The sequence below is a fragment of the Vipera berus genome (genome assembly GCF_964194415.1).
Source record: "Vipera berus genome assembly, chromosome: 2".
Classification (NCBI taxonomy): domain Eukaryota; kingdom Metazoa; phylum Chordata; class Lepidosauria; order Squamata; family Viperidae; genus Vipera; species Vipera berus.
Window position 1 is genome coordinate 264969838 of NC_138203.1, and position 10999 is coordinate 264980836.

At 44.6% G+C, this 10999-nt stretch overlaps 1 protein-coding gene across 2 annotated transcripts; it reads right to left on the reverse strand.

The window, feature by feature from the left end:
- Positions 1 to 254: 254 nt before the first annotated feature.
- LOC308660909 (uncharacterized protein) lies at positions 255 to 7655 on the reverse strand. Of its 2 annotated transcripts, none has more exons than XM_081315541.1 (2): positions 7160 to 7655; positions 255 to 4032 (listed from the first exon to the last, which is right to left on the reverse strand). In XM_081315541.1, exon 2 carries the CDS (start codon positions 4019 to 4021, stop codon positions 2570 to 2572), a length of 1452 nt encoding a protein of 483 aa, XP_081171667.1. In that variant the 5' UTR covers positions 4022 to 4032; positions 7160 to 7655; the 3' UTR covers positions 255 to 2569. The 2 variants fall into 2 exon arrangements, with proteins under 2 accessions (XP_081171667.1, XP_081171668.1); XM_081315542.1 differs by having other exon boundaries at positions 6834 to 7655.
- Between the last annotated feature and the right edge of the window lie 3344 nt (positions 7656 to 10999).

Consider the following 10999-nt stretch of genomic DNA (forward strand, 5'->3'; position numbering starts at 1 on the left):
TCATTATGGTCATACGTTGAGGGCTCCCTCTATAAAGGTAACGGTAAAGGTTCCCCCGCACATGCGTGCTAGTCGTTTCCGACTCTAGGGGCCGGTGCTCATCTCCGTTTCAAAGCCGAAGAGCCAGCGCTTGTCCGAGGACGTCTCCGTGGTCATGTGGCCAGCATGACTAGACGCCAAAGGCGCACGGAATGCTGTTACCTTCCCACCGTAGTGGTCCCTATTTTTCTACTTGCATTTTTATGTGCTTTCGAACTGCTAGGTGGGCAGAAGCTGGGACGAGTAACAGGCGCTCACTCTGTTACGCGGCACTCGGGATTCAACCCGTCAAACTGCCAACCTTCTGATCAACAAGCTCAGCGTCCTAACCCACTGAGCCACCGCGTCCCTCTATAAGCAAGACTACAAAAACCACTAGCTATGAAATTGGGTATTTGCACAACAAAGAAGAGCCCTGACTTGCTGAGTTTTTATTTAACCGGTAATAGAGATGGTGTTATTTTAGTAAGTTGTGTGAAACCGTCTATTAGCAATAGCGCTTAAACTTATATACCGCTGCACAGTGCTTTACAGCCCTCTCTAAGTGATTTACAGAGTTAGCCTATTGCCCCCAACAATCTGGGTCTTCATTTTACTGACCTTGGAAGGATAGAAGGCTGAGTCAACCAGTCGGGAGTCAGCAGAAGTAGCCTGCAACACTGTATTCTAACCACTTATTTTATTGTGGTTTGTGAACCACAGCTTAATACTGCACAATGTGTGAACCCTGTGTGCTATGGCTTAATCAACAATTAAATAAAATTTAAATACAGTTTAATAATTTAGAGAGAAGTGTGCACCATAGACAAGGACAATGTTCAGAGTCTCTTTTTCTGACTTAAAAAAAAAACTTGTAGGCATAAATAAAGAACTCCATTTATCAGCCTTGCTTGCTGATCTGCGTGCAATTTCTCACGGCCTATGGCTATGGGGTGGGACCTACGGCTGGAACACCTGACAGTTTGCACAATCAATTTGTTAACTGCTATCAAAATATATGCATAATTTATAAGTATAGTCCCAAGCACATTTACTCACAATCAAGCCCAGATATGACTGCACCAAAGTTGACTAAATCTGTTACTAGCACCCCATCTTCCCTTCAAGAAGAACTGTCAGTGAATGTTGTGAGATTTCAGGCAAAAAAAAAAGATGATTAATGCATAACAGGAGTACAGTAAACAAGGAGTGATCAGTGAACCACCAGGGAAGAGCATAAACATTTTGGACATACAGACGCAACAAAACTCTTGCGTCATACTTTATGTTTTGGTTAGCTAGATTGAAATTCCTCAACTTTTATTTAAATGCACCTAGAGATAAGAACCAAAGAGGTGCCTTCACTGCTCTACTACAGAAAACCCGCCAGAATTCCCTCCCCTTGACAGATACAGCCAGGTTTTTTTTTGTCATAGAACGCTCAGAACGGAGTTCCGGCACCTTTTTTGGATGGAACCTTGTAGGGTAGGCAAGGCGGATTGTATGACATGTGTGAGTTCCGGCACCTTTTTCTTTTACAAAAAAAGCACTGGATACAGCGATATGTCTAGTTGAAAAACTGAGGGGGAACGTCATGAGAAATAAGAAGGAGAAATAAGCGAAACTGTCCTTATATCCTATGGGCATCCCTCTTTTTGTATGAGTGGTCAACCTGTACAAAAAGATCATGGCTTATAAATTAAATTAAATAATGTTATTAATGACTTAAAGCTTTATTCTACCCAACTAAAGTATTTTTATTATAGCGATAGCATTTTTATTAAACGTTTGCACACACAAATGTAGGAGAGAAATTGTTAAAAGACAATAAACAACAGAACATTGTTTCTGTCAAGCAGAAGACCGTGTTTAAAACAAACGAACAAAAAATCTGTGTGTGTATTTATATTCATTATATTCTTAAAAAGTCATGGCTTTCCAGCGAGGAACAGAGGAAATAAACCCCAAGTTGTATGGAATTTTTTTTTTTTAGAAACAAGCATGATGGATAAAAGATGATTACTTTGCGTTATTTTAAAGAAAACACTTTCCTACAATAAACACTAATTTCAGTTATATTTTTCCTGCTCCATTTGTCCTTTCAAGGCAACCCATACGTAGCAGTGCCACTTTTGCTTGTTTTAACTTACACCAATAAATATGTTTTTGAAGGGGTTCCCACATTACATCCATTTTTATATAGTTCCCCTCCCACCTCTACGCTGTATATTTTTAATCAAGAATTCACAACAAAGTGTATTTCCAAGAATTTCTTTGGGGAAGCAAAGCCAGCCCATGTCAAAATGGCTTTTAATTTAAATATGGCTGGTGAGATCATGCTCCGGGTGCAGACACTTCGTTCTTCCTTGGATCAACCCATTCATCCTTCAAGATGCACACTGGGGGGTGGGGGGAGAGAGAAAGATCATGGACAGTGTTGATTTGTTTGATCAAGCAAACTTTCCATGAAGGCTAATTAAAATGTAGAGACTCCGGATTCTCTACACTACTTTGTTATTGGAAAGTATTTCCCTTCTACTCTGCTTGCCTCTCAGCTCCTGCACTCCATCTTTATTTCACTCACGTGGGCAGCCTGAGGAGTATCACCAAGGACAAACTGAGTAGAAGTTCCCAGGCTGGTCAGAGCCAGAGGCTCACTTGGGCCCAGCTTTTCTTCTTTGGCCCAAGGATGCTCAGAAGCTGGGGACACGGTAGCTACTCCTGGCTGAGATGACTCAGTTTCAGAAAGAGACATTCCCAGAGTCCCATCCTTCACATGGACTCTCTGATGGGACACAAGACGCGAGCTCCGGGCAAAACATTTTCCACAATCAGAGCAGGTGTAAGGTTTCTCTCCAGTGTGAATCCTCTGGTGAGTGACCAAGTCAGCATTGATCCGAAAGCTCTTCCCGCAGATGTGACATTCGTAAGGCTTCTCCCCTGTGTGGATTCTCTGGTGCTTAATAAGATCTGAGCTGTAGCTGAAGCTTTTTCCGCAGATGCCGCAGGGATACGGCCTTTCTCCAGTGTGGACTCTCTGGTGGCAGATCAGGTGCGAGCTCCGCTTAAAGCCTTTCCCACAATCAGGGCACTCGTAAGGTTTTTCTCCAGTGTGGTTCCTCTGATGGGTGACTAAGTCATAATTGACCCGGAAGCTCTTCCCACAAATGGAGCACTCGTATGGTTTCTCACCCGTGTGGACCCTCTGGTGCCGAATGAGATGGGAGCAGTCCCGGAAACGCTTCCCGCAGATCCCGCAAGGGTAGGGTCTTTCGCCAGTGTGGACTCTCTGATGGGAAATGAGGTGGGAGCTGCGGGTAAAGCTTTTCCCGCAATCAGAGCATATGTAAGGTTTCTCTCCGGTGTGACTCCTCTGATGGTTGACCAGGTCGTAGTTGGACCGGAAGCTCTTCTCGCAGATAATGCACTCATAGGGCTTCTCCCCGGTATGGACTCTGCGGTGGGACATCAGCTGGGAACTCTGGGAGAAACCTTTCCCACACTCCAGGCAGATGTAAGGTTTCTCCCCAGTATGGACCTTTTGATGGGCCACCAGGTCTGAGCTGAAAAGGAAGCTCCTCCCACACTCAAGGCAAGAAAATGGCTTCTCATCAGTGTGACTCTGCATGTGAGCCACCAAGTCAGCTTCCTGGTTGTAACCTTTTCCACAGACCGGGCAGGGGTACGGCTTCTCCTCTTTGTGAAGCCTCTGATGCTCCACAAGGCAGGAACTCCCATTAAAACATTCCCCGCAAACAGGGCAAATATACTGTGTCTGTGACGGACAAACCCTCTCGGCGTCAGAAACATCGCCATTGATGGCAAGAGAATTGCTCTCCAGGTCACGCTTCAAGCTTCTCGGTTCCATCTCGTGGCTTTCGCCTCCTTCCGACTCAACCTCTGGAGACACATGACTCTGGAAACTTTCAGACAGTATCCCATGTGGCTCTGCTGGCTTAGGGCCAACCTGCTTGGGGGTATTCTCCTCTTCCTCATTCACCATCTTTTCAAAGACTGGACGGAAATAGAATCCACATTAAAATTAGCAATACTACAGGGAGTCCCCACCTTACCACCAGTTGCTTCGCGACTTTTTGAACTTATGACAGATCACCCCAGACCTACTTACAACCCAGTTTTGAAGCCCCAAAACCTACCCCCAGGTCACATGATCGCATTTTGAGCACTTGGCAACTGGCCCACACTTAACGGCCGCTTGCAGGTTCATATGTCATTTCCAGTGGATTTTGCCAGAAACTGATGTTTACTTCTGGTTTCCAGCCAGAAATGCCTTTTGCATATGATGGGTTCATTTAACAACTGCTTTGTTCATTTAATGGCTGTGACGTTCATCACCGTAAAAAGGTCATGAAATTGAGCATGGTCACATAATGACCCCATTCAATGGCCGTCACAACACACAACTGTAATTCTGGGCTACTTTTATGGTCATAAGTCAAGGACTATCTGCAGTAAGATTCTTCACTGTACTCATCTGCATATCACTGGTGAGCCAACCCTAACCCTTTCTGATATGACAGGGAAAGATTTTTATTTTGCTAATGGCGCCGGGGCGAGGGGAAACTTGTAGATTGCTAAAAGGCATTTGAATGGCACAAGAAGAAATTCAAACCAGGAACTTCTTGACTTCCACTTGGCCTCTTGGAGGTTGCGCTATACAAAAACTGGTTAGAATATTGGGGGGGGGGGCGGGGAATTATCAATATTTGTAGAGGCAGCTTTAATAACATTCCTAACCAGCCAGTTGTTGGAAAAACATTATTGGCACTATGTGGCTTTGAAGATTACCATGCTTTACTAGGTTTCATATCAAAGAGACTGGGGAAAACATGAAGAAGGAGAAAGTGGCTCTAAGGGCCACCAGTGACCAGTTTAGGAGACGTCTGACTAGCTTCACATAGAGGCAAACCCCCCTTTCAAGCAAATGGGGCTAATTTTTCACAGGCTTAGCAGCAGAGATAAACTGGAGATATGGTGATACAAGTTATCCTCAACCTATGACACAACTGGGACCAGAATTTCTGTTGCTAAGCAAGGTGGTTGTTAAATAAGTCATGGCCAATTTTATCCTTTTTTCTTATGTTTGCTAAGTGGATCACTGCAGTTAAGTGAATCATGCAATCACTAAGCAAATCTGGCTTCCCTCGTTGACTTGTTGGAAACTGGTATTTTTCCTCACCCACTATGCAGATTGGGAACTTTTTATTTAAAAAATATTATCTTTAATTACAGGAGTGTGTCAATATCCTTCTCATGCTCCTTAGGAACTACTGTAGCTCCTACTTAAGCCATGATTTAAAGTTTAGAGTTTGGGTGTGGGCCTTAAGAAACCCACTGGCATAACTATGGTTTATTCAAGTTGTCCAAATTTGTAAATTTGTGTGATATGCTGAATTATAAAATAATCACCAAAGCTGGGCTGGGCTTGCAAAAATAATAGGCCAAGTGTTTCTTAAAGTAGGGTCCCTGGGGTGTCCCCAATACAAAATCATAATTACAAAAAAATAATACTATATTAAAATTCCATCCAACAATTATCAGAAATGATAGTGGCAGCGAATGCATCAATTTTTAATATGATAAATATTGATACATCGCATTGCACTTGTGTCAGAAGCCCAGAGGCACTTCCGGGTGAAAGGATTAGCTGATGACATCACCGTTGCCCAGGAGACGTTCAATTGGGGGCTCCTTTCATGTTCCCAGCAGGAGCTGGAATGAAGGATGGGAGCTCACTCTGCCCCATGTGGTTCTTGAACGTGGTTTGCTAACCTCTAACCCAGTGTCCTAACCATGCAAGCCACCGTGCTCTTTTATACTGATACATATAACACAAGACACGCAAAACTCTTTAGGGGTCCTCCATAATTTTTAAAAGGGGGAAGGTGTCCAGAAAGAAAAAAATGTTTAAGAAGCACTGCATCAGGCTAAAGGTGTTTGGCTACTTTGTGGTAAGCAGGAGTTTTCGAGGCTCATTACTGAAATTTAATAGATAGATATAAATATATATACAGTGTGTGCGTGTGCGTAAATAGATACATGAATAAAGATATAGATACACAGAGCGTGCATATGTATATGTTTGTGCGTCTATCACCTTATCTATCTACCTACCCATCTGCCTTCCTATATCTACCTATCTACGTATATATCTATCTCTGGAAAGCTGCAAATGATAGATAATAGAGAATATACAAGAAGTGACTTTTAGCTGCAAAGGGTAACTCAGGGTTAAAATATTGGGGGTCAGCGTTTGCTGAGCTTTGTTTTCTTTCTACAAATGTTTCATTACCTATCTTTGAAAATTGACACAAGTGAGTGGAGTGGAGTGGAGTTTCCTAACTGCCTGGCCTGGTTGGCTGCATTTTTTCCATCTAAAACAGTGTTTTTCAATATACTGGCAGGGGAATTCTGGGAGCTGAAGCCCACACATTTTCAAGTTGCCACGTTTGACAAATGATCAAAAATGATTAAAATGATTCCTCCCTATTGTGCTGGTTCTCACTTCTCTAGATTCTGATTGCAATAAGGAAGAATGTGCTCCAGATTTGTTCTCTCCTTTTTAAAAAATTTTGTTTGGTTCTTAAATCGTTTATAGCTACAACGTTACCTAGATCGGCAATAAAAGGGCTGCAGAAAGAAAAACAAGTTCTTTGCTACCATATAGTAGACATCAGGATTTTTACAGCCCGGATGGGGAGGGCAGGCCTACCTTATGGGGCTGTTGCTAACAAGGAAAGCGCAAAAGTTATTTTTTTCCTTGCATCGGTCAAGATAAAACGCTTTGCACTGACCTGTCGGGGAGGGAGAGAAATCCACTGATCCGGAAGAGAAACAGCAGGATCTCCTTTGTGCCGAGATGTTTTAATCCCGCGGGCAACAAATCAGCCCACAAGAAAACAATAGCGGCCTACGATCAGCAGACAGCAGCCACCAGCCCAGTCGGGAGCATAGGGGAAAGCGCGGAGCGGAGGATCTTGCGACACTCTTGTCCCGCTTTCCCTCCGGCGATCCCAGGAAGGAATCAAGTGGGACAGAGACCGACTGCCGAGCAGCCTTTCAGCCCGATCACCGCGCGCGAGAGAGGCCCAGCTCAGTTTCCCACGTTCCGGTTACTCACCAGGGTCGGGCTGCTTGCAGGACGGATCGCCAGCAGAGAGCGCCGCCCGGAAAACCCGCGCGCCCGGCGAAAGGGAAGCACCGGCGCCAGAGCAAACCTGGACGCTGCAGCACCAGATCGGGCACAATCGGGGGGAGGAGGAGGCGGAGGCGGCAGTGGCGGCGGCCGTACAAGAGGTTACCGCCTGGCCGCCGAGGCTGGGCTTCCCAAGGCAAGGCTGAGCTCCCGGCCGGCTCAGCCAATCCTCGCCTGGTGGAGAGCTGAGTCAAGCCCAGGAAGCTGCGCCACGGAAAGACTTCTCCGGCGCAAGAGGCGGCCTTCGCCGGGCTAGCGCAGCAGCCGGAGACCCCTGGCGGCCCTACGGAGAAGAGCGGCGAGGCGGACGCTCCTGGCTTCCCGGGCACTAGGGGGAAGAGGACCCGAGTCTCCCCTGCGATCGTGTGCAATTCGATCGCGGTCTCCCGGTGTGGTTTGCGGGAAGACAAAGGAAAAGGCAACCCTGCTTCGATGTTTAGCCTGCCGTTGGGTCGCCAGCTTCTCCCTCGTGTTGAAATGGTACTTTGCCAGTAGAGCAGGGGGCGTCGAACTCAAATTTCATTGAGGGCCGCATCAGCATTGCGGTTGCCCTCAAGGGGGCCGGGTGGGTGTGGCCTGGGTGGGTGTGGCCTACTGGGTAGGCGTGGCTAGAGTACGTATGGCCTACTGGGTGGGTGTGGCAAGCTCTACATCGTTGGCATCAAGGCTGCCTATGGGGGCCTGGGCAGGAGTGGGACAGATCTGGGGGTCTCTGGCAGGAGGAGGGTCTCTGGGCCAGGGCCAAGGCAGTGGGGGCCGTTCCCTCCCTGTTTCCAGGATGGCTTCGCAGGCCGCATGAAACCACTTCGTGGGTTGGATCCGGTCCCCCGGGCCTTGTGTTTGACATGTCTGCACTAGAGTATAATAGTTCTTAAGGAACCCAATTGGATTTTTAAAAAGAACATGTAAATTATGCCCATTTCTCATTTCTGGGAATCGGCCTTGGAATGGGTTCAAGATACGGGTCTGTATGCCGGCACATCGTAAGCACGAAATGTTTAGGGGGATCGAGGTTGATTTAAGCTCCCGCACCCCAGTAAATTTAAAATAAATCACATGGGGAACTATACTGCTCAAAAAAAATAAAGGGAACACTTAAACAACACAATGTAGCTCCACATCAATCATATTTCTGTGGAATCAAACTGTCCACTTAGGTAGCAACACTGACAATCAATGTCATATGCTGTTGTGCAAATAGAAGAGACAACAGGTGGAAATTATAGGCAATGAGCAAGACATCCCCAATAAAGGAGTGGTTCTGCAGGTGGTGACCACAGACCACTTCTCAGTTCCTATGCTTTCTGGCTGATGGTTTGGTCACTTTTGAATGCTGGTGGTGCTTTCACTCTAGTGGTAGCATGAGACGGAGTCTATAACCCACACAAGTGGCTCAGGTATTGCAGCTCATCCAGGATGGCACATCCAGGATGTGGCAAGAAGGTTTGCTGTGTCTGTCAGCGTAGTGTCCAGAACATGGAGGCACTACCAGGAGACAGGCCAGCATATCAGGAGACGTGGAGGAGGCCGTAGGAGGGCAACAACCCAGCATCAGGGCCGCTACCTCCGCCTTTGTGCAAGGAGGAGCACTGCCAGAGCCCTGCAAAATGACCTCCAGCGGGCCACAAATGTGCATGTGTCTGCTCAAATGGTCACAAACAGACTCCATGAGGGTGGTATGAGGGCCTGACATCCACAGGTGGGGGTTGTGCTTACAGCCCAACACCCTGCAGGACGTTTGGCATTTGCCAGAGAACACCAAGATTGGCAAATTCGCCACTGGCGCCCTGTGCTGTTCACAGATGAAAGCAGGTTCACACTGAGCACATGTGACAGACGTGACAGGGTCTGGAGACGCCGTGGAGAACGTTCTGCTGCCTGCAACATCCTCCAGCATGACCAGTTTGGCAGTGGGTCAGTAATGGTGTGGGGTGGTATTTCTTTGGGGGGCCGCACAGCCTATTGTGATTTTATTGGCTCATTGCCAAAACAAGATGACACCTGATTGGCTCTCTAAACACTCATGCTCATTGGCTACAATCAGATGAAGGAAAGCTGCATGATATCAACCTAAGCAAGTTGTGCTTTCTTCTTCTGGTTCTTTGGGTATAACTTTTCATAAAATACAGTACAGATAATTGAACAAACTTCATTACATTACATTCTTGATTAAATTATCTTTCCATTGATGTATACTTTTATGGTACTACTAAAAAAAGTGTTATTAGCCATCAGACCTCAAAAATAAACTTTTTCCTAAAAGGTTTCCACAATTTTAGCCACTACTGTAATCAGATCTATTTATTAAATTGGGTTTAACTTAAAGGTAAATTAAAAGTAATCTGTTCACTGACAAAGTTTCAGCTTTAATTTGTTTCAAGTCAATATTCATATTTAACTCCAAATGTAAATTTTTCCACCTTGTTTGACAACTTCTTAAAAATAATTCAATCTTTTAAAAGGTAAAGGTAAAGGTTCCCCCGCACATTCGTGCTAGTCGTTTCCGACTCTAGGGGCCGGTGCTCATCTCCGTTTCAAAGCCGAAGAGCCAGCGCTTGTCCGAGGACGTCTCCGTGGTCATGTGGCCGGCATGACTGGACGCCAAAGGCGCACGGAACGCTGTAACAATCTTTTACAAGCAACTAAATTTTGTTTTATTGGGCCAATTTTATTCCACATAGAAAGCTGACATTTCTACTCATTAAACTAAAAGGGTATGCCAGTGGTAAATGTCCCAAAAAATTAATAAAATGCCGTCTTGTAATTTAAAGTCACACAGTGCATGGTAACATTAATAGTATTAATGTTATTAATTAATACCTTGAACAAAATCCTAGTCTTTTAGATACACTAAAAATTGAAGGTTTTTTTTTCAACTATGAAGGTAAATCTTGTAGGGTAGGCAAGGTGGGTTTTTATGACGTGTGTGGATGTGTGTACAGTGATTAACTATGTGCGAAAGGTAAATATTTTTTTATTTTAAAAAATCGGTGAATTGAAAATCTTTTTTTAATTTTTAGTGTAAAAGTGTGACCCCAAATTTAAAAATGAAAAAAATACTAATTACTTCTCAACCACTGGTCCTGCTAATAAAAAGACCAGAATATTAAAAGATACAACAACAGAACACACGAAAATAACGATGCCTGTTGATATTTCTGAATCTGATCTTGAGAAGCAAAGCAAAACTACAAATGACTGGCCAGGCTGCTGGACCTATGATAAAAAAAATGATTTTTGCTTGAAAAATGAATGGCTCTGTGATTGCAAAATGAAACTTGGCTATACGCCTTGTAGAAAAGTTGGAACTCTTGGAGTTGAAACAAAAATGGGAATGAAACTTTCCAAAGAATGGACCAACAATAAGATAACCTATTCTGGCAAAGATAGGAAGCAACAGTTGAGCTCACTTCAGGGGAAAAAAATGATCACAGAGAATCTGCTGCACATAAAGCAGCATTAAAATAGTTGCTGAAAGCAAAAAAAATGACTCTTGAGAATGTTTTTTTTAAATATCAACTCACAAAAGAAATTCGAACTGCATATAAAATAGCAAAGGAAAATCAAGCATTCCATCATTTTGAAACTAAAATTGATCTGCAGGAACTGAACGGAGTTGAAATGGGTCGTATTCTTCATTCTACAAATGCATGGTGAATAACGTGATCCCCTCTTCTTGGTGGCAGCTCCTCAAATACTGGAGTACTGCTATCATGTCTCCCCTATTTCTTCTTTTCTTTAGACTAGCCAGACCCAAGTCCTGCA